The sequence below is a fragment of the Sander vitreus genome, chromosome 13, assembly GCF_031162955.1.
Source record: "Sander vitreus isolate 19-12246 chromosome 13, sanVit1, whole genome shotgun sequence".
NCBI classification, from domain to species: Eukaryota; Metazoa; Chordata; class Actinopteri; order Perciformes; family Percidae; genus Sander; species Sander vitreus.
Window position 1 is genome coordinate 17384492 of NC_135867.1, and position 25201 is coordinate 17409692.

At 39.1% G+C, this 25201-nt stretch overlaps 1 protein-coding gene across 1 annotated transcript; it reads right to left on the reverse strand.

The window, feature by feature from the left end:
• Positions 1-2692: 2692 nt before the first annotated feature.
• On the reverse strand, positions 2693-23695 carry zbtb20 (zinc finger and BTB domain containing 20). The gene is made up of 4 exons (XM_078266848.1): positions 23478-23695; positions 7685-7829; positions 4835-6364; positions 2693-3358 (listed from the first exon to the last, which is right to left on the reverse strand). The coding sequence occupies exons 3-4, from the start codon at positions 6342-6344 to the stop codon at positions 2823-2825; spliced, it is 2046 nt and encodes a 681-aa protein (XP_078122974.1). The 5' UTR covers positions 6345-6364; positions 7685-7829; positions 23478-23695; the 3' UTR covers positions 2693-2822.
• Positions 23696-25201: the final 1506 nt, after the last annotated feature.

Genomic DNA, 25201 nt, shown 5'->3' on the forward strand with positions numbered 1-25201 from the left:
AAACGGGTACAATGAAGTACATCAGAGCTTGACCTAGGCTTTTGTCAAATCTCAGAACAAATGTTACAGGTGCCATATTAGCCCAAAAGGTTTGGAAAGCTGCTTCTCATAGTACCTGTGCTGCATATTGCAAAGGAAGCCCTACAGTTCAGATATTCCACTTATTAACAGTTTGATTAGGCTATATACCACACAGACACTCACAGACATACAAACACTAAGGAAGGGACACGACTGTGTACAACTGACGGACAGATATCAAAGAAGCTGCATTCCATCACCTCCCACACCTTTAAACCCATAGAAAGTAGTTCTAGGACACACATATCATTTATGTTACACACACACACATTATAAATGTATTATTATTAATAATATAATAATAGTTATTATTATTACCTCTGCCAACGGAGTTGGACGGGAGTTGTGTTTATTATTACTGTTTCACTGTTAATGTTGTTTGGCTTGGATGTTCTCAGAGAATTTTTTTTGTCTGTTTCTAAAGAAATGCAATTGATTTACTGTTATAGGGAACTAACTCCATTAAAGAATGATTTCAAAAAGGTTAAAACATAGATGAGCACACATAATGGTACATATTTAAATAAAAATTAATGCTTGCATTAACACGGCACAAGGATATACTGTAGGTAACTGCAAGCGATAACAAAAGCCAAGAACCGCTGAATTACTTAGTGAATAAATTGAAACAAAGGTATTTTATTACATGTGAACTCTACAACCAAATGTTAGATTTAAACAAAAAAAGATCCTCTTTTCTAAAACTATAATATCTCTGTTAACAGTAGTGCACTTATTGGTTTAAGCAGTGCAACATATATGCAAGAAAATAATGCAGTCCACTTATCAAGATTTTAAAAAATGTTTTTTTTTTTTCCTTTGAAATTGAATAAAAGAAAATTATAGAAGTTCATTTAAGGAAAATGATTAAATATTAAGCACAGGCATTTTAAGAAAATGTGCAAAGTAGCACTTTTTTAACTACAGCAGGTCTTTTTAAGACCACTGTATGCAGTTAGTCATTCTTTTAACAACACAACTACTAGAGTGTTTGCTCACATAAATGAGCAAATCCTTCAGATTTGCAGTTGCAGGCAGTTGCATTTGTGTGTGTGTGTGTGTGTGTGTGTGTGTCCTATTTTGATTAAAAAGCAATACAAAACAATTCAAATATCAGAAATGAGCCTTACGTGATGTGATGCATGGATGACAACTTGCACACACTAGCTTCCAAAACTATTCTGTACATGCTGTGTCTAGGTTTTTAGAAAAATCAGGAATGTATACTATTGTCTAGAAAGTCCATCTGCAACTTGTGGTATATCATGAAACAGTGTGAATTTAATGGAGCTACTTGTTTTCCTTTGAGACTGTATTTCCTTTCAAAACGTTGCATGTCATTTGAGCATTTAGGGAGAGCATTTAGAGTAATGCATTTTGCTCCCACTTGCTAAAATAGTAATGACCAGGTTATACAGTGGTTCTAGGATCAGGATGGCATTTAGTTCCGATTGATTTAAATTAAATCCCTCCCTCTTTAACACTGTTCCAATCAACAACAAGCCTAAAGCCCCCTAATATTATAATTCGAATTACAACCATGTTGGCTACTCAATAACAATAGTTAAAGTGACAATTTTGATCTACATCCCATAACAGTCAGGTGCAAGTTGAGAAGCGGCAATTATGAAGGAGAGAGTTTAGTCGCATATGCCAGCCTGCCATAACTGTGAATGTGAAAGGCTAAAACAAAAACATCAGCAAAAGAATCTTTCTTTTTTTCTCATGTTTTGAAATGGAAGAAGTCTACTAGCCTTAACAGTCTTTAGGGATATTAGTGGCAGTGTATGCAAATGAGTTAAACTCCAAACTTCAGAAAAAAAGAAACATATTTTTGCTCAAATACTGTCTCATCAACACACCCTAGTTTAGTAAATGTAATCTTAACCATCAAAATGCATGTACAACAATTACAAAACATGAAATATTTGTCCCTGTCACCACCGACAGGAAGTTACACTTCAATTAAATGATTGAAATTGGTACCTTGACAACAGCTGCATTATAATCCCTTAATACCATAGGAATAAAATAAAACCCAGTGTCAAATTAACTACTCTCCTTTTTTTGTTTTACATAAGAAGGCAATCTTGTGACCATCAGTATTTTTAGAGGGAATATGTAGCCCAACCCCAGATGATTTTTTTTTGTTTTTGTTGTTGTAAATTATACCACAGTAAGCTTGGACATCTATAGTTTCCAAACTGGTCAGTATGGGTTCACAACTGCCATGATTTATGTTTCATGGCAATGTACACACACACACACACACACACACACACACACACACACACACACACACACACACACACACACACACACACACACACACACACACACACACACACAAACAAACAGGGACAAACAGACAGACACATGCAAATACACAAACGCTCAAACATATATGCACATGTATATTCATTCAGACATATCTACACTAAAGGTGTGTTTGTGTGTATATGATTCTTTCGCAGGCCTTTCGGTAGTGTTCAACACATAAATCAGTATTTTAGGAAAGCATACATTTAGAGGCCTGTAGTTAGGATCCATCCAGTAGATCAATATCAAACTACTAAGCCTTAAGGCCACCATCTTTTTTTTCTTTTAGAATAACAAATCTTTTGGGAAACTTAATGTGCCAGTGTCTATACTCATTACTCTTCATACCTCAAAATAAGAAAAGGAAAATCTAGTGCCATTTTATTTGTCATTCTTTTTGAAAGAAGTTTATCTATTAGTACTTATCCATCGGAGACATGCATTCGCATGTGGTCATTGAAGTGCTCCATTTGGTCGAACTTGGCAGGGCAGACGGAGCACACGTAGGTGGTCCCTTCTTGGCAGCTCGCTTCTGCAGCTACACCCACTCCTGTTCCAACCCCAACCCCTACTCCAGCACCTCCGCTCACTGGCATGGCGAGGGCCACCACTCCAGCTCCAGGCTCAGGGACAGCCATAGGCATGGGAATGGAGACTGGGCCCGGGGTACCTGCACTCCCCGACAGCCCTGTGATGGCGCTGCCTGTGCTGTGCAGGGCCATGTGCCTCTCCAGCAGGGTCTTGTGTGAGAACTTCTTCTTGCAGATGTAGCACTCATAGGACTTCTCTCCACGGTGCAGCCGCATGTGGACATTGAGAGAGCTCTTCTGGGTGAAACGCTTGTTGCAGATGCTGCACTGGTAGGCCCGCACCCCTGTGTGTGTCACCATGTGTTTGATTAAGTAATCCTTCAGGGAGAACGAGCGCCAGCAGATGCTGCACTGATGAGGCTTCTCACCTGGATGTACATGCAAGACAAAAGCATTTAGGGGAAAAAATAAGAGACACATTTTGAGGATTAGGTTTTCAAATAATGAATAACAACATTTGAAGCCTGAAGCCACAAGTGTCACATTTCCAGTACAGGAACATAGCTCAGGCTGGAATTATTTAAACCTGTATTAGTTATAATTGTTATAATGCTGGTTCTATGTCCTGTACGCTGCAAGTTTTTGAGAAAGTAATTCCTATAGTATAGCTCTGATGCAGTTATGGCAACATATATGCATTGATATTGATAGTTTATGAAAAGTAAAAAGTGCTTTACAGACACAGAAAGGTAGAGCTATGAGGAAGAATTTGAAAAACACACAATAATGTTAATTCCCATACGATCACAAACCAAATAATTTATGCTTCTATTCATCTATTTGGTATTTTTGTCAGTTTGTTAAGATGTAAGCTCATTTTACATTATTGTGTCTGCTGACATTATTGGCTGTAAAATATTAACATATTAATAATTATGTAAAACTAACAGGTAGACAAAGAGACTGACAACAGTGCGAACAGGCACATTAGATCATGCAATTTAATGAAGTCCTGTCTATCTACTGTTTGCTGCTGCACTGAGTGAATTAATGTGTAGCTACCTGTTTTGATTAAATGAGGCCAATAATTTATTCTTCTACTTCATCACTTTTCTTTCTTCTTTTTCGCAACCTGCTCAGATCAGTGACAGATCGAAAGCATGGAGCAAGCACACATATAACAGGTATATTTACTGTCTTTGCTATTTTGCTATTATATTTGCAATAATGACTCATACAATTGCAAGCTAATATTTTTGAGCAAAGGTAATCCGTCATTGATTGCCATGAAACATTAAGATTTTGTCTCATGGAATTAATTGATCAGTTACTTTCCTTCTCAATATGTCATCAATCTAATTGTGTTAGTAAAACTGGGACATTTGGTTTGAAGTAGCAGTCACAGGTAGTTCTGGACACGCAATGGATTCTAATGAATATGAATGGCTATTTGAGTAGGCAATTTTTATGAGATCATCTAATTATATGATATCTAATTCTTTCTGTGATGATGATTTCTACGGTTTATGATTGATAAGCCTTCCAGTGCTACAGGAAAGCAGTGCACAGTGTAATGATGTGCTGCATGAGCACTCTTTTGACACTGTCAGATACAAATGATAACAAAAGATACTAGTTAACTGTGACCTAATGACTTTTTTTTTAGGCTGTGTTTTATACTTTTCCAGTATAAAAACACAGCTAACATACTGATACTATACACTCTATGTTTTATGGACTAATCTTAACTGTTTTACAGTAAGTATTCATTTGTCACTTTCTCAGTGTGAACAAACTACAACCTTAAACTCCTGCCTACATTAACTATATAGATATTAAACCGATTTAACAAAGCTTACTAACATTAAAAAAACATTTACTACAAATAAGAAAATCTGACCTACCAGTATGGACAAACATGTGTTTGACGTAGTTCTGTTTAGCAGTAAAGGTTTTACTGCAGAGAGTGCATTCGTAGGGCTTCTTTTCCCCCGGACCAATTCCTCCTACAACCTGCTGCTGCTGAGCTGGCGCTTGCTGTACCGACATGGGGTTCGGGAATGATGGCATAGAAGGGGGCGGCACAGCCACAAATTGTGGTTGCTGCTGGCCAGGAAGGTAAAGGAAATTCTTGTTGTCTCTAGCCGGCTGTGTAGGAAAGAGTGTGGGCAGGAAGGTGCTTCCAGCAGTGCCCATCACTTGGGAATTGCTGGTCACGGTGAGCGGCATCCTCAGATTGCTGGTGTGTGATTCTGCCTGGCGCATGTAGTGCGGGGCACTTGGCAGGGACTGGGACATGACTGAGTTTGGCAGGGGCTGCATCATGCTACTGTCACTAGTGCTGTGGGATGTGTCCCCGTCATCTGTGTCTTGCACTTGCTCTGGGGACGAGTCATTGACCTCTATATGCACTGGACCTCCTTCACCAGGATGACCGTCCCCGCCCCCGTCTCGGCTAAAGCCCGTCAGGTATGGCTGCTGCTCCATAGCATCTGGCTCAGTACTGATGGAGGAGCTCACCCCTGAGTCAAAACTTTCAACCTTGGATTCACTCTCCACACCCTCAGTATGGTCAGTGTCATCTTGACAGTCCAAATTATCGTAGCAGCTGTACTCATCTTCGGCCTCCTGTTTTATGTGCATCCCTCCTGTTTGTATGCGTACCGGTCGTGGTTGCTTGCGGCAGTGGGTGGACTCTGCTGTGGAGATGAAGCGGTCGACCTGCTGAGATCTCTCCTGGATGCGGTTCATCCAGGGCGGATCTTGAGATTGCTGGTCCTTCTGAGTGCTGAGAGTCGGATCGCAATTTATCGACATAGGGTTAATGTACAGGGGGCGCTCGCGGGTGCCGTTCTGCAGAGTGAGGCCAGGGTATGAGTACAGTGATGTGTATGCACGGTCCATGCTTTGTGATGTTGCTTGCATATAACCTGACTCTGCGTCGCTGCTGGGCCCAGAGGTGCCAGACTCTGGCGTGCCACGGGGCGTTTCCTGACCAGAGTCTCCTGGTATAACAGGGAACCCCCCCGGCCCAGCCAGGCCCACATTCTGGGACACGATGCGGGTACACTCATCAATGACGGTCTTGATCTGTAGGATGCTGGCAGCAGTTAGGATCTGCAGGGCCTCTGACTGAGATACCCGCAGAATCCCACTGTACATAAAGTCAATCAGCTTTTGGATGGATTGCACTGAGACCACAGAAGGGATCTCAATGTCGCTGTAGCCCAAGAGCAGCTTGTCCTGAAAGAAGGGGCTTCCAGCAGCCAGCACGCACCGGTGAGCTCGCAGCATACTTCCATGGATCCGAACAGTCACGTCACAGAAGTGCCCACGGTTGCGTTGCTCATTGAGGGTCTCAAGTACAGAATTGCTGAAGTTGTGGAGATTGATGTTATGAATGCGCTCGGTCATCCCCTTGCAACTGATGTCACCTGCAAGCAACACACCTGACTTAAAAAAACTCTTGACACACACAATCAGAACATTATTCAACTGGATTAAATACACCCATATACCTAAAATATGTTGTTTTACAAAAACAAACTATATTTACATTGTTGGTTTACAGTATTAGTGATATATAGGAGTAATACAACTGTGTAATTGAATAATTAAATATACACTATGTAATAGAATATTTACGGGAAAATGCATCACAAAAAGAAGCTCTCTTGCATGCAAGGAGATTTTTGGCTGTGTGTCAGAAAACACAACCATGTCACAGTACTACAATCAATTAAATATATGATAAGTAATATTGATTCTTGTTATAAAAAGATATAAGATTTAAAACGATAATAAAGATATGGTAATTCTAATATTTGTTTTTCTCAGTCCGGTCTCATAACTTTAGGATGAGAATCAAATCATTTATAAATGTGTCTCTTGAATGGTGGTTTCAAAATTCCACACTGAAGAGGTGAAGGACAATTAAGATGGTTCCCATCTAATTATTACAAGTTTCTCTCTCTATGTGTATCCCTGAAATTCTTCCAACCACCGTTAGGTGGTGCACTGTGCTTAGATGACAACAGGCCTCTTTTGTTAGCCATGTGTTCACTGTGATGGCGCTTCCTAACTATCCTAGGAATACACTAGATGTGACCTGGGTGATCAGTGTGTAAGATAACTCAAGATGATATTCTCCCCAGTTAGATGTGAAAAGAATTGAAAATCTAAATCTAAATTAGAGCAGTAGTAAGTGTAAGAATTATCCAAATTGTGGGTTTCCATCATTTTTGTAGAATTAATTTATTTAGCATATAAACATTTGTGAGTATAACTTAATTAAAGTGGTTGACCTTATTTAAATAATTATTAAACACAGCCCTTTTCATCAACCCAAGATAAATGTCCTCATTTAAACTTGGAAACTGTACAAATCCATGTAAAAAAAATTATTAATGTTAGTAATTCATTTACACTGTGTTTGTCAATGAATATATTTATGAAAACATATTGGTGATGGAATGTCAGAATCAACACATAACATAACTACTGTATATACGGAATGAAAACCTGAACATATGGAGAAATGGTTTATATTTTGGAATGCAGTTATACACTGAATAGAAATAAACTGAACAGTGGTACTAACAATAAAAACATATTTGATAGTAACAGACTAGAATTGAGCTAAAATGTACTGCAGAAGCAGTGCAATAGTGTTAGCATTAAGTATTAATGCTCTTTTCCAGCTAAGTTACACAGTAAAGGGAAAAAATTAAAAACTGAAGCAGTCCAGTACTCACAGTTAGATGACGTTTTTTTCCGAATATGCTTGTGTGGCTGGTGATGAAGTGCAGGTCAAGCTTCAGTTTGCTGGTGGAGATGGCTGATCAGAGGCCAGGTGCTAGGCAAGGCTGTCAGTCCTCTCTGTCCAAATCATGTGTTGCTCTGCCACAGTGTTTGGAGGGGGAGAGAAAAGACAAAGACAAATCTTAATGCCACATACTGCCTCGTCGATATTGCCACTCCCTTAATGAACCGGGAGCCACAGTAACACAAATGTCTTCCACCGACACGCTGCAACAGATGTGTGAAGAGTTTTTAAAACAAGACGAATGGACGTTCCTGTGTGCACATGGCCACCAATTACAAATCAAAGGTTGAAAAAATATTCGTATTAGAGTCAGTTCTTCTCTCAGCAGTTATCTGAGCCGCAGAGCAACAAAACCACACCCTTACAAAGAAAAAACGATCTAAATTTATTTATTTTTTTACCCAGGTTAAATATTTCAGAAAAGGTCTCAGTCACAGACAGATGTGTGTGTGTGTGTGTGTGTGTGTGTGTGTGTGTGAACATGTGTGTACTTTTTTATTTTCAAATCCAAAAAAATAAACAAGACAATGTCCAATACAGATATAGAGCAGATGTTAGAAGTTGTAATAATAGAAAACAAGTCACACATTAGGTAAAAAGACAAGGCATTCATTGAGAAACACAAGACAGGCATTCAACAACATTAAGCATGTGATAAGCAAACCGACCACATTAAAGCCACATATAATGGTATCATTTAAGGTCATACAGGCTGAAAAAAAAATGCACTGAACCAGTGGAACATGCCTTTACAATGTATCTCTTATGTGTCCCATACTGGTCAAAGTACCTTCAAATACCTCAACCAACAAAGCTTTAATCCAGAAATTGCTCCACGTGTTGGGATGTGAATATTTATCATTCCATTACTGGAGTTTGGATCGGGATTGCAAGTGTAATCTGACACTCTTAAATATGTTTTTGTAAAAGGAGTAAAAAATGTTTTGTAGCTTTCACGCTGGTTACAACACAAACATCAAGTGCTCTCTGTGAAATGGCAGTAACATGTTATGGAGATTTTCTGACCTCTCCAGTGATTTAGTGATTTAGCAATTTAGGACTCAATATACAAACACAGAAGCACAGAGAACATAGAGATGGTTAAAGTGATATATTGCAAAAGTTTATCAAAAATATATCAAGGTCTCACCAGTAACTCCCACAGAGAAGTTTGTGCACATTGATTTTGTACTGTCACAGAACAAAAGAAATCCTTTCTGATTGGAATACAACCAAAAACAAATCTCCCCTTATCCTATGGGAAATAGTCTCTCTACAATACTCTATTATCATTGGACAAAAGTCCTCAAGCAACACTCTCGCTCTGTTTCCTATAAGGAAACAGTATTTTTCCCCCACTGGTGACCTTGACATATACATTAGTTTACACATACATGGTGTTTCCGTGAGCATTTTTGAACACAATGCATACATAAAAATGTTCAAATTATTAACAAAAGTCAAAGAATCATAATTCCTTTAACAAACAACAGTGTGTTGCTAAATGAATAGAATGAGGCTTGGAATTGACCACACCTGCACGTTAATGCTGACACTCATTCTTTTACAAATCCCAAGTACTTTCAAAGAACACACCTCCTGCTTTGAGACACTGAGGTGAAATCTACTGCTGAAAAGTATGTGATTTTAAGCAAGTAACCTCTGTGTTTTTTTCACAGAGGTTTCAAGGTAACTGATACATATTTTGATCTCCAAAATGGTCAATGAAGATGATTATTTTTTCTATAGTTTAGTACGGAGAAGCAGAATATCTGGGAGAAAACCAAAGTTCAGGGGTTAAAGTGTAAAAACTAAAAGAGCTATGTGCACAGCTGACAGGGAGATGTGTTCTTGTTTTCTCGAAATGTCCTTGTCAACTAACAAATCTGATGATTAGATATAGACAAGTAATAGCCTGTTTGAGAGCAGAGGGTGATCGCTCGATACTAAGACGAATCATTCTTTGGCACTATAACACACACACACACACACACACACACGCACACACACACACACACACACACACACACACACACACACACACACACACACACGGTTAGTTCTTCTCTCTTGGTCAGGACAGAACTTAACTCTAACTGTCTTTTATCATAGACCTAAGTCTGAACCCCAAACATGAGCCTTTTTCTAATACCTAACATACAAAATCTAACCAAAACCATAAACCCAACAGTAGGTGTAACCCTTGCCCTAAAACATTGGCTCAGTCAAAATGAAAACCAACAAATATATCACGTTAAAGCCTACTCTTTCTAATATCGCACACAAACATGAGCCAAAATGCTTGAAACCATAGCAGTAGCAAATAATTGACCTTTTTTCTTTTCTAGCAGCGGTTAGCTTGAGATGTAACTGGTGTATTCTGGTGCCATGGGCCTTTTTTGTGTGCCTACTGTTAGACAATGCAAATACATATATGTTCCCTATCTGGCTTCCCTCGCCCATCCAGACATGTAAATCCACCTGCCTAAGGGGTAAAGTGAGGTGAATGCTGGCAACAAAGGAGCAGGCCAAGGGAAGCAGGCTTCAGTTGCCCAGACTGCCACTCACAACAGTGATTCCATTTTAGCCGTGACACAGTGGGTGAGCAGCAGCCAGCGCCTACCTGCAGTGAATTCTAATCAGCCCAGGGGTCTGTCTCCCTCCCCCCCCCCTCCCTCCTGTACCCTGCCTTGGACTAAAGGGGCTGATGATCCTTCAAAATTAATTAGATCCTTGTAGGAGGCAGCCATTTTCTTTCACTTCCTAACGCTCCACCAAATTTTTTTTTTTTTAATTCAACTAAATTTGGGGTGTGTCTTTTCCCTCCTCATATTGATCCCTTTCTCTGTGTGCCTGCCTCTACCTGTTTCCTGTTTCATCACGTTGAAACTCACTCGCCGTTTTTTCTTCCGTCTGTCTCTCCGTCTGTGCCCCCTCCTCTTCCTCCCTTCCTCCCTCCCTCCCTCCCCAACACCCTCCGCCCCTGCCTCTCCATGCTCCCAGCTCTGTGTCTGCCTCTGTGGAGTTTGCTGTCAATAAATCCCCAGAGGTCAGTTTGTCTGCTGGAAATCAGACACAATGCTTCAGACCGCCAATGCAATGCATGCTCTGCTGCTGCCGCCACAACAAAGACTGAGGAGGGATGGAGGGTGGGGAAGAGGGGGGCAAAAAAAAAAAAAAGAAGACAGGGAGACGAGGGTTGCAACTTCACCAGCCAGACTCCAGGTTAATCAGCTGCCTGTATAAGGTGACAAGCTCATGAAATACGCTGCATCGAATTGGACATTAGTTAATCAAAGGGGTGGTGGTGGTGGTGGTGGGGGGTGGGGGTAAAATGGTGAGGATGGGGGATGGGATTGAGTGAGAACAGACATAAGAGGCATGCTTATGAAAGGAGCAGTGTCAGCCATGTGAATAATATACATCCTGAATATGCAAATAATGCTTACAACACACACTACAAGCATATATTCAAGGCTCTTGATACATTTAAATCAGGAGACAAAAGGGCCACGGGGCAAGCTCATGTCCATGCATGTGCATACAGCACTTCCATGAATCTGATGCAGATCAAGAGTGTTTTTGTGTTACACCTGATTAATAGTAATTTATGAGTTTGTTTGAAATCTCTGCTGCTTAACCATCACTGTCCAACATTTTAATTATTAATTTCAATCATCCATTTAGCCCAAATGCATTAGCATATACACTACTAGAAAACATGCTTTAATAGTATGGTCCGGATATGTGATCTAATGTAATTAAGTACACAATGTAAATGTGTGGCGAGTATGCTGGGACATTTTAAGCAATAATCAAGTGATGAAGTGTTAATCTGACAAGTGATAATTTCAAGGTGTATTCAATTAAGACACAGCACGTTAATTTCACTCCTCTGACAAAACAATTTACAGCGGCAACTCACTGTAATCAGTCAACATCTCAGACTTAAATAAATTTTATTAAACCTCAGCTAATTGTGTCTCGGTTCCCTTTGATCGGCACAATTAAAAAGTATTCTTTTAGGTGACTGAATATTCATCTCGGCCCAACAAGGTTGTGTTGGCCTGATTGGACACATTGGATTGAATCTGAGTCATTTAGCGCGCTGTGTCTCTTATAACATTTTAATGTTTCGTCTCTAACATTGAGAAGCAATTAACAGGTAAGATAACTCATGCACCTAAATCACACACACTTCAGGAGACACAGCAGAAAACACCTCACAGTCTCAAAATGTAATTGATTTGCCTTTATAGCAGTCACTTGAAACCATCAACAAGCACGTAGGCTGTTGACAAGTTGAGCCAAGATTTTGAAACAACATTTTTTTTTGTTCCTTCTTTCTCCCTTAACTGAAATTGTATGGTGTAACATAACATTACCACCAATGTCTAAACGTCTGATGAGGATTATGAATTACATTTAAACCCGGTTGTCCTAACAATTTCGACATGAAACGTCTTCCTGTACTTTGAACTGGCTCTTCACCTACAACACAGACCAGTGACGCTTCCTTCACAACTTCAGTCTTGATTTCAAGCTCACCACCAGGGACAGTTTAAAAATATGCAAACGCTGTAAAATAGCATTCTATTAATTCACCACTCGTTTTTTTTTCCTGTTGCAAATGCTCTCTTACTTGGTCAAAGCATTGTGAACTAATTACAGAGTGCCAGTGTAATGTTATGGCCACTGCATAATCGAGATTGCAAGTATTATGTTCATGCACTTCTGTGCATCATACACTAACTGGAACTGTTGTGAACTCTTTATTGTCCCCATAAATATTATCTAACTGTTCATGTTTAGTTCCACTGCCACTAAAATGTCTCAAATAGCACAGAAGATCAATGTGATAACACATTCAGTCCAACTGAAAGCCAATGAAACAGGATGTGACAGGATGTGCGGCTTTCAAATAAATTCCTCAAGCAAACAAATAACACACACTACAATACCATTACACAAGTAAAGAACAGTTTAAATATATTTTTGACAGGACAGCTTGTTCAACTTCGTCATTTTCTGTCAAAAACACACCCACCACCACCCGTTATCCATAGCAGATCATTTATCTATTTACAGATGGGAGGATAATCTACTTCTAATCTACTTTTTTCAGGCACACAAACGTTCAAATTAGTGCTATCAGTAAATGTTCCACAATGTATTTTATGAAGTTTCCAAAAAGAGCATAGAGGACAAAAAAAGATAAACAGCCAATGTTGGCTTATGGCCATTCAAATTATAAAGACAGTATCTCACTTTGGTGCTTAAAGGGACACTCTCAAGATAACCTTTTCTGTTATAATACGTGCTATCATGTATGTATGCTCTTTGTAAAAGCAAATTCCCCTAGGGGCAATAAATGTTTCATTTATAACTGGCAATTGGCTGTGGTTTTGTTAATGAGCATTTGACCAAGAAGAACCATCTGACTACTCATATGATAGTCTCCAAAACACCTCTAACCCCCGAAGCAGATAATGCTAAATTCAAGAGTTATCATTTAGGCACAAGTGTCCACAGCAACTGCCTCTCTACAGCTACTACACTTGTCGAGGACATTTTGCCTCTCCAAAAAAGCACCTCACGGGCCATTGAGAGATCTTCATGAACCTACAAAGATGCTTATACAGGACTTTTCTGTCCATTACTTGTGTATCATGATGAAGGGCAGTTGGGGGATTCTGTTTGGCAAGCGATATCAACTCATATGTCTGTGTTCATATGTGTCTATTTATGCCTGGATGGTAAATACTGTAAGCAAGCAAAACCTCAACAAGCAAACTGTGTAGAATAGAGCGGCTGAAGCACCTTTATATCTCCGAGAGAAACAAAGTGTCTCCTGACTTTATGTCCTTGGGAGATAAAGCATGACAAAGATGCTTTGTGCTGAATTATGAAAGAATAGTGTGAGACCTCTGCTAACAAGCATACACTGTGGCGTGCAGCACAGCCTGGGGATACGTTTAGGTTAAGTGTATACAATGTTTGTCACTAAAAAGACGAAACAGAATTAACACACTCTAACAAGTACTGTATTTAGTTTCATAAACAACACTTATAGGATTGTAGTATATATATATATATATATATATATATATATATATATATATATATACATATATATATATATACACACATATATATATATATATACACACATATATATATATACACATATATATATATACACACACATATATATACACACATATATATATATATATATATATATATATATATGTATATATATATATATGTGTGATATGTATATGTATATGTATATATATATATATATATATATATATATATATATATATACGTGTGTGTGTGATAAGTTAATTATGGCAAGGTTATTACGACATTATAGCGGTATATAGGTGATGATAGTTTGATAATAGGAGTCAATGCATGAAGTGAGTGAATCTGTAATTGAATAAGATTGTCGGTGAAGAAAAATCTGAAAAAAACACCAACTACTTAATTATTTCCCCATATGTGAATGTGATTGTGATCAGCCTCAGAACTTCTGTACCATGTGTTTCACCAGCAGCGGCACGAGGGTGCACGAGCCAGTGCCGAGATGGTCCCGCACATAGCTGAATGCACGAGGGTGCTTTAAGCAGTTCAGCACAACCCTGCACGTTCTGTTGGCTGGTCTGTGCTTCAACGGTCAGCGAGCTAGCCTCTCTCCCAGAATCTAGCAAGCTCAATACTTTTAAAAGGGTTCACCAGCCTAACAAAATTATGTGCTGCAAAACTGATAACATGCTGCTTGTTAACTATGCAGAAGCAAATGAAACTTTGCAAAATGTTTTATGATGTAACATACTTCTTCAGCCTGTAGCTACAGCAACAGCAATCCACATGCCATCAGGCTGAGATAATAGTGAGTCATTATTCAGGTAAACTAAAGATACCTTCAGCATACTGTTTCTTCAACTACAGATTTTGCTCATTACGTGAACAACATATAAAATCCAGATGACTCAATAACGATATTCTGTGTTTAATTTGAGCCTTATGGATGTTAGCACTTTTTAGTGTATTTATAGTTTGGCAAGCTTAGTGTCGTAAATACAGATTATATATGTCTTGTCAGCTCATTTGAAATATGATCCATCTAAAAGTGTAAATGCTGACACACTGAAACATAGTCAACCAAATGAGTGCCCTATACACACTTTAACCAAGAGCTAGGACCACAGGTCCAGTGGGCTGCAGGCTGGCTGAGCAATACAAGTTAGATATACTGACTCAAACATGCAGCAGCGCAGTTTAGGCTGGCACAAAGGTAAGGTTTTTTTGTTAGTCCAACGGAGGGGAGAGAAACTTTATCCATGCAAGACAACCCTGTTAACCAAGCCAACCAAGAAATGAGAGAAAAAAACTGAAGATTGCACCCCTTTTAGTGTCGTATCAGTGACATTCTAGTAAAGACAAAGTTAAAAAGAAGAAATGTGAGCTGATTGAAATGTTTCCAATAAACAATGTAGCACACTGAACGGCTTCATAAAAAAAGGGTTTCAATAAGAACATAATGTCAGTAATCTATAGAGAGTATCAGCTAACATAGGGCATTTATAACAGGTAGTCATAAACAGGAGTCATTTTGCAAAACTACTTACTATATCCAAAGAATACTGTAAGACACACACTGTTACTCAGTAACTACATCTTTGGAGAAAACTATACATGTCCTACCTCAACAACAGCCCTAAAATCTGATGACAAGAAGTGAACACATAAAGTTACAATAATGTTTGTAAAATCCAACTTATAACACTGCTTATGAGTTTCATATGAGCCACATTTATCATCAATGAATTAGATGTGTGTAACACTTGCATCAGAAACAACAAAAAAAACAGTAAAATGGTGTGTCGAAGTTTGAGCAATATTTTCCTTATTTAAGGCTGTGCTTTGTGATGGTTATGTAAAATTCTCTAGTAAATTAGTTTTGCAGGCAGGTTTTCTTGTGTGACAACCTATTTTTATTTCCCACTGACCACAGGACTGACTGCAGGGAAAAACAATGTTGCAATGTGGTTTTACCAGTTCTATAGCATGCTATGAGTTGTAAACAACACATTATTATTGATCATATCATACCTTTCTTTGTTGCAAAGACATATACAGTGTTTCGAAAGTGATGCCTCTACACTTCCTACAATCCATTAAGATTTAATGTTGGTGTAATTGAGGTTGTCGTCTCTAATCTGTTATACGTAGAGAAAGCAGGGTCACTACACAGTCAACTCACAGCACAAAGCAGAGAGATCCCATGACCACCCATCAGCTCCGTTTATGATAATCATCAGGCCTTTTGGCCTCACTAATGCACATGAATTGCTGGTCAGTGTGGTCTGTTTGAATGTAGCAGAATTATTATCTAAGATTGTAACAATCTATAGCCCCTAAGCCCTAGAGTGTAACCTAAGCTCAGCCGCTGTTTCTGGTAGCATCACTACCAAAATCATGCCACAGGCTGTGCTACTTCTAACTAATTTATGGAGGAAGGTTGAGATTTTTCATTTTGTTTTACGTTAATTAAATCTAAAAGTACACCTTCAATGACTAATTCCTGTTGCTTTTGTGAGTGTGTCAGCCACTGACATGCCCAGGGTGTTGCCCTGCCATCCTCTCAATGCATGTTGAGATATGGGAAATGACCCTGAACACGACGAAAAATGAAATAATATTTAGTGAATGAATGAATGTTGAGATACCAGCAAACAGCAGAGCCTAATGCAGTCAAAGGCCAAAGACATTTTTCCTGAATTGCATTCATGTTGGTTGATCTATTCATAGAAATAATTAATAGAAAAATAAGCTTAATGTTAGTTTGCATAGCAACTGCCACAAGGAATGTTATTCAAAGTGCCACGACAGCCACAACTGACAACTATTACATTGGTGCACTAACCACTTAACATCTCCTAAAGCCTGACACATGGACTGCATCTGTGCTGAAAACGTAATACAGGTGTTATGAACTAGAGTTGATGTTACCAGGATACTCTGAATAACTTTTAATGGCAATGTCAGTATTGTTAAACAAGGAACTTTGATACAACTAAAAAATTGTGCGTTGTTGAACAGGTTACACATAATCTTCCGTCGTCACGTGAACCAACTGTAGTAAATCACCCGCAACAGTCTGAGAACAAAAAACATTCTTTTCTCCATAATGAGCTGTTAGTCAAATTAATAATGATTACCAGTTTGATGAAGGGAGTCTATTTTGAAATCTGTCTTTATCAAGGTCATTTTCAGAGCAATAAACAATGTAGACAGTATCAGAGCAGATATTCCTTTTATTTTCATGATAAAAATGAATATTTAAAAGGAACATTCTTGGTTAAAGAATTTACTTCAAAAGAAAGAATGTCTGTCTAACAGTGATTTCTTGCAGCTGTACAGAACAAATAATAATAACTTAGTCAATAAAAACTTTAATAAAATTTTAGATTATGTCGAAATACTTCCAGCAATCTTCATTTTGTGATAAAACCCCAACACAAATACTATTGTGTAAATAATTCCCCCTAAGTTTACCCACTGCACAGTGCATACCGATGTACCTTGAGTGAGACTGTGCACAATCTTAACATTTTGGCTGCTGTGAGTGCTGTTTACTTGCACGAGGCTTAAAAAGCCTTCCTGAAGCCAAGATAGAAGCAGAGAAAACACAGCACTCGTTCTATGTAAAATAGGTTAAAAAGTTACTGAAGACTCAGTTACTTTTTTATTTTCTTAAACCCTCTTACTGTAAGATACTTTCCCCCTTCAACTAGGCAGTGATCTCACCATGACTTGTAGAATACCATATGGGTAGCAGGGTGAACTGAGGACACACATGCACCTTGGCAAACATACAACTTCACTATTAGAATCCAGGATACATTTTTCACATCAGTTGAATGCCTGGGACTATGTGTGTGTGTATGTGTGTGTGTGTGTGTGTGTGTGTGTGTGTGTGTGTGTGTGTGTGTGTGTGTGTGTGTGTGCGTGCATGCGTGCATGTGTGCATGTGTGTGTGTGAGAGAGAGTTTAAAGAGAGGGAATACAAATTAAGTTTAAATGCCTTTATATAGGATTTAAAAATGCATTAGTACAGTTAGTTGTGTACATCTAAAAAAACAACTTCTGGTTCAAGTTGTTACATGATATTTGGATGATACAGCACAGTTCCTAAAACACATGACTTTTAATGAAACGTTTTAAAACCAGCACTGCAAATACAAAGAAGCATGAATCAAGAGTCTGTTAGCAATTTCAGCAAAGGTAATGGAAACACATGGCCACACCGACAACTGGATTGTGTTTGTACCTCATGTATTTTACAGTACAACATTTTATAATAATTATACTGTACTAGAGTCTATTAATTCTGGTGCTGTACCACATTTATGTGAGAACAATAACGTAAGACACAGCAGGCTTATTCTGGGCCCAAGTGTGTGTTGAACTGTTCCATGTGGTATGTGCATTCTATATTTATATATATATATATATATATATATATATATATATATATATATATATATATATATATATGTATATATATATATGTGTGTGTATATATATATATATATATATATATATATATATATATATATATATATATATTGGAAATATTAAACAGTCACTGTTAAACAGTGTTGTATTTGCTATCTTTGCTATCTAAGCTATCTTAGAACAAAGGACTGTGTTTCTTAAGACTTTATAAAGTTTTAGAACCGAACAAAAGCTTCCTGACAACAGCATTCGTAAATACTTATTCAGTCTCAATGTGTGCTTTCATTACACATTCCTGTGATACTTGCAGGGAGGGGAGATTCCAAAACAAAAGTCCTTTGAAAACTGAAAAACATGCCTTAAAGTGTTTGGTTTGTCAGTTTTCTGCATGCTCTGAAAGTCATCAGGTTTTGAGTAAAATTCCATTATATAAAAGTCATTTCCGTGACCAGTCTTTTATATTCTTACTGCCAATTTACCTAATTTACTTAAGGGGAGTAAAAAAAATCCTGCTCAATGGATTGACAAATTCAGCCAGTTTACAAAAATGTGACATACAGCTGTCATGAAAGTCTTCTTTAAGGATTATGGAAGTATAATATATAGCTGAGTGGTTGCCAAATCAGAACATTTAGTTTATTCCAAAATGTTTTTATCCTGGCAAAAATGATCACCAATAAACAAGATACATTTTCCCTCGCCTTAAACAAGGCATATTTTTTTTTCATCTTTGCGTTAGAGCTGGGAGGAAATCAACGTAACTCATCTGAACAGCATTTCTGTGTTGCATAATGCAGCTGAAGGGGAAATTCTGTCCGTAATTACAAAGGCAACTTGTATGGATTCTCAATAGGTTTTGTAATTGTGTTATTAGTATTTTCAAGAATAAAAATTATAATATAATGTGAAGAGAAGCATGTTATGTGTGAAAAAGGTGCTTTGTGGGTAGAAGGATCCAAGCCAGTTAGCCAGGAGGCAGCTAGCCTGCCAATAATTTCTCGTTTGCAAAAATCCATGCATGCTAACGATCCACCAAGGTAGAACTAGCTAGTCGTCACTAATTAGATTATATTTTACTATGTTCAAGAGATACGAGGGAAATTAATAGGCATAACATGTTTAATACAAAATAACAGTTCTCTGAAGCTTTAGAGGTATCTCAGTTTTTGTTAAGGTTACCATGGTAACTGGGGACTCAAATTATGAAAGCTACAGTTGCTGTAAAACAGCAGTCTTTGCAATAAACATCAGGTGAGAAACTTCATGCGTTCTTCCTAAAAAAACAAACAAATCTTTAAGTATTAAGTCTACTAAAGGCTTAAAGGCTATTCTGTAGTTAAGTATAAGACTTAACATTACCTTAAGGATGTGCACCTGAAAACAGTCTCAGTTGGCAATCACATCAAAGATTAGTTTTGCTCCATGGGGGAATATTCTTCTAACGAGAATTATACAGGAACAAAAAGGAGGGAAAAGGATAAACACTGTCTGAGACAAAAAGGCCAAGCTGTTAAGAAGCACTGTGACATTCTGGATGCAACCCACAAAGTGGCTCGTTATATCGATGGATCTCTACTGCATTCCCAAAATGGCTGCCAAATATGTTCAACTGGGGTAGACAAAGTGCCAGGATGGACTCAAGTGCATATTTCTTTTTTACGTCTTTTGGTATACTATGAAATACTAAATACCCTACTTAGAAGTATGAATTACAATTTAATTTGACTTCATCTCTAAAAATCCACCGGTGCTGCATGCAAGAATGTATTTATTTATTTAATTTATTGTATTATTATATGCCAGTGTATGCTTACTTTGCAACCAAATTTACACTTTCTAAATTTGAATGATACATAAAATATTATAATACATTTTAAAATACAATTTGCTTAACAATATACATGCCAAATGAACAGTGGATTGAGGTGAATTCCACTCATGATCAATATTGCATGCTCTCTCCCACCTTTACCGTCCTTTCCACTACATACTGTCCAATAAACCACCAAAGCCTAAACATCTTTTCAAGAGAGTTTCATTGAAACAACATAATGAACATATATGTTTAAATTCAAGTATGTAGTTTATGGGCCACCAGGATTAAAAGCCTGGTGAAGGAATAACCAGAAATGTGGCATTGCGGAGGCTTCAGCGAGATGTCTCTATGTTGCCTATTTGGGCAACAGTGCCTTTGCTGCGCTTAAAAATATTTGGACTACTGTCCTGCCATCTGTGTGCATGAACAAGATGATTTATTTTTTTTGTTATGTATTTTCCAAAGAAGCACTCATTACATTAGTACAGCATGGTTTCCTTACATATTTTCACTTAAGTAAATCCAAATAATCAGGTGGGAGAAATGTGCAAAAAAATGGAATGCTGCGGACACATTATGCGAGCCAAAAGAAAATTGGGATTGATTGCTGAGTGTGGATTAACTGAACACCCCCCTCCCCCCTCCTTGCCTTTAACTGGGGAGGTCTACAGTTTATATGCTGGGTCTCCTTCATATAATAATGAGTTTTCTTGGTCTGCAGACATGCTCTTAAATATTCATTAGCCATGGGTGGGTTTTAGCCGTGACACAGAAAGCTGGCGAATGGCGATGGCTCTAACACAGTGAATATTAATGTACATGTGGAATATATACATATAAATACTCATTGGTGACATAACTGAGATACAACTGGGCACCTGATACTCTGGACAACAAACACTCTCAAGGCACATAATGGCTGTCTCTCTCTCAGCAGCTACTGTACACCTATGTGCTGATAAAACAAGAGTTTTTAACATCAAGTCCTGGTGAGAGCTCACTCACACATAAGACAAGTACCCTCCAATTCATCAAACAATAAAATGTCCAAAAATACACGTATTAAGTTTATTTGGAGTTTCTTTTCAGATGAAGGGTATTCCATCCAGTGTACGTTCATGTGACAATATAATTTCTACTTTACTCAACCACATGCAGCCTGTCAATCAATGTGCTCCAATTAATAGGACAGATTTATAATCATGCCCAGTTGAAATCTCACATAAAAGTGAAATGTTTGATTCCTGCTATGCACTGGGCTGCACGCTCAGCTCTGTGTTCTCCAAATGTGTCCATTCAGAAAACAAACGATCCAGTGCAGCCATCAATTACATAACCAAGCCTATAGGATTGCAGCCCATTTACGTTGTGGAAACATATTCTGAATGAAGGCGGGGAGAGGAAGTGATCACAACAAAAGTGAGAAGGGATATGAACGCACAATTATGTGGTAAAAACATACACTCACGCACACAGGTGCGCTCACACACACACACACACACACACACACACACAGACCAGAGCTGGACGCCGCGCTGCGCTCTCATGCAGCCTCCCCTGTGTCAAACCCGGGACCGGCCATCTCGTTTGGATACTTGCGTTCTCTCACGTAAACAGCTACAGTGACCACAACAGAATCAACCTGACATGATTAATGTGTTCACGCAAAGCTCTATACCTGCGTACAACTTCTGGGCTTTAGGCAAGCCTGTGCCTATTAATCAGACACAGAACGTGATGTAGGCTATCAGAAACCATCAGTGGCGCTTAGAAAAGAAACAAGAACATGCTCTATTACTCTCTTTCTCTGACAAAGCCAAGCGCTTTGGGACAACATCTGTTTGCCACACACACACACACACACACACACACACACACACACACACACACACACACACACGCTTTCTGTCCCTTTCGCAGTCACACACACAGACGCGCACGGATAGAATGAAGCCCAAAAGAACAGGACTGACTCTGATTGACTGACAATGTTGCTCCCGCTCAACTCCCCATGGCCCTTTCTGTGAATTTTGGGCAGTCGTTGCTCCATTTATTTTTTATTGCGCCAACGCAACATTTATAACCTATATATTATATATAGCCTATTTTAACTTTATTCAAGAGGTGAAGTGTCTCTATACTGCTAACTAATAAGCAAGAGCAAAGGAATCACGAGTTGCCCATTAATATTTTGCAACAAAATGTCTCAAAAGGCACGCAGGAAGCGTCTCTTGCAACTTTAATTACACCAGAGCATGGCCCCATATCTAGGCCACCCTTTGCCAAAACATCCTCACGTCGCAAACATTTTCACAAACTGTAGGCTATATGATTAAAAGCGGTTTGCGACAATTCAAGAGATCATTCATTTTGGAGAAACATGAGACCAAAAATCCAGACCAGAGTCCCACTGGATCTAGTTGTGATTTATCTCAGAAACTGAACCTGCAGTATTGTTTTACCTTCAGACACAATATTAGCCAGCCTTCCCTCCACATATCTTAATGTAACCTCATCTCATAAATGCCACGCCGTATCGATATTAATTCATAAAAAATGTAGGCTAGACATCTGTCTGAGTATAAGCGCTGTGTATGAGTCGCTGCTATAATGATGTAGCCTATTTTAGACATCGAAACCATGTTTCCGGCAAGTTCAACAAACTGAAATGTATTTTAGAAATAGATTTCAAGTGAGAGTATAGTACAGTGGTTCATAGCAATAAAGTCATGCATTTCCTCCGATTCAAATAGCCTGACTGACCTAAAAGCCAAATGCGCACGTCGGCTGCTACAGTTGTTCCGGGCTCACAGTTTTGTAAAATGTGAACAAGCAGTCTGCGAGCAACGCTGGGGCTTTCGCTGATTGAGAGAAACAGACCTGTGAACACTGTTTGCCCAGAGTGTTGTTCTCAAGTGTCCCCTGCCCGACTCACGGGCAAATCCGAAAGTAAAGGGCTAAAGGTTATGGGGCATGTTGAGAATAATGACAGATGAGGAAACTTGCGTCATGCCAGGGCAGCGCGATTTTGTAGTCGAATATAAATGGATAAAACCCCAAGCAGCCAAAACTGAGCCCCGTAACATGAGGGACTCGTTTCATTTCATTACGTACGCTGCCGTCACATGTATTGAATGCCTGAGATCCTCTAAAGAATGAAGTTCCCGATATGTAGAGCTTAAATATTTGGTTGGTAAAGCCAGCCACAACTACATGGAAGTCCGTGGTAGGCTATTTCATGCACATCACCCTAAAGTCAACGAGCATGTTTTTATATCTCTTATCTGAGAAATTCCTCTAATTTATCCCCTGTAATAACAGCGTTATACATATTGTAAAGACCCATCCCTTTTCCTACTTTTTAAAAATGTCTTACCTGCACTTCGAAGCTCGTTCAAAAAGTGTAGACAGCGTTTCCACGACTCCCCCTGTTTTCCCCCGACGAAGCGCGTATAGTTTTTTTTTTTTAATATGCTCCTTTACTTTGTTTCATTTCTCACTTCCATCTTCTTTTCATCTCATCAATAAACACACGCTGCAGCCTACCTTCATAGAGCAGCTCAGTTCAAGTGTGCCCTCCCATTTTTTAACTATACATCGAGTACTTTGAGGGGTGGTGGGGGAGGAGGAGGGGGGGGGGGGCAAGGGAGGCAGGCACGCCTTTTCACTTAAAGCTGCCATTGGTAGAACTGTGCACTGTCTTGGGTTGGATCAGAAACCCGTCAACATTATTGTGCCCCAATCGCAGGGAGCACAGTGGGACGGTGAAGCCGGCTCCATTATGGCTCTCTGCAAGTGGTGGGAGTTATAGTAATAGTAGTTGTAGTAGTAGTGTTCCTCCTACTCGAGGTGTTTAAGTGTTCTCCTCCTGTCCGAGCAGCAACACAGCAATTTCATAAATGAAAGCCATGGTGCGTAACAAAACCTGTGAAGGATGAGGTTTAAAACAGGTTCGTAGTGATGTTGCACCCCAGCGAGAGAGTCCACTTTACCAAAAAACCACACCATTTGTATTTCATTTATATGTCTTTTTTTATTGTGTCAAAATATCAGCGTTCACAATTGTGAATGAGTTCAAATCTATCCCCAGTCTGGATCAAAAGGACAAGGGAATTGTCAGTTATGTGTCCATCATGCGTCTGAACTTTGCATTGGTCGCCGCCTCTGCCAGTACAGTGAGCCAGCTGCGCCGCGGCCTCTCATTGGACAGCTGCGCCGTCAATCATTTCCGCCACCAACAAGCTAGATTGTCTTCCGTGTCTTCTACTTTCTACGCATTTCTATTTTCTCATTTATTTATTTTTTAACGTCCCAAGCTGACCTCGAGTTTGCGAGCAGGAAAAAAAATTCGTGTCGGTTCAGCCGGCCAATCAGATTTACTAGAGCGATTGCTTTTTTCTGTTATTGTTGTTGTTGATTTTTTTTTTTTTTTGTCATTATCCAACGCCTTGAGATATTCTGGTTGGCATAGAATAAAGCAGTAATGGGTCATGTGGGATCCCCCCGCACCCACCGCCTTAATGCCCCCTCCCTGTCTAGACAGTGACAGGTGTGCGTGTGTGCGCAAACGCTTGTCTGTAGTTCAGATCAGAATAATGAACCACGCTGAGGGTAATGTCTAATAGATACTTTCAATATATTATTCATGTGTGTGATTCTAGTATAGGCTACAGGGTGGAGGCTGTTCACCGTTAGCAGCTCTGCATCTTGAAAGACAAGCATATACTGACAAAGAGGTCAGCTAAGGTTAGGCTCGACCATTCTGATAAAGAGTCTGAACTGCTGCGCGTAATAAGGCATGTGAAAAGCTCTCTTTCAGTTCAGAAAAAACTGCACTCTTGAACTTTGCTTTCATAGCTCTCCAGCTGTACATCGGAGACAGAGGTTTCACTTCAGACAATCGCCATCTCTCAAGCTGGGTAGGCTCCATACGGATATTGTTGTGTGAGCACCGTGGTGAGCACCCAGGGCACTCAATTGACTGTGCGCGCCATCTGCAGGACTGGGAAGTGGATTAATACCGCGGGTTCAACGGAGGACACCCTTCCGTCACTGCTTTGACCTACATTAACCAGGAACACTGTAGGAACACTACCACCG

Bases quoted from the DNA above. Each gene is read 5' to 3' on its own strand.
- zbtb20 (XM_078266848.1), bottom strand. From the start codon at position 6,344: ATGACCGAGCGCATTCATAACATCAATCTCCACAACTTCAGCAATTCT. The intron at 3,359-4,834 runs GTAGGTCAGATT...ATGTACATCCAG, and splicing joins ACACATGTTTGTCCATACTG to GTGAGAAGCCTCATCAGTGC.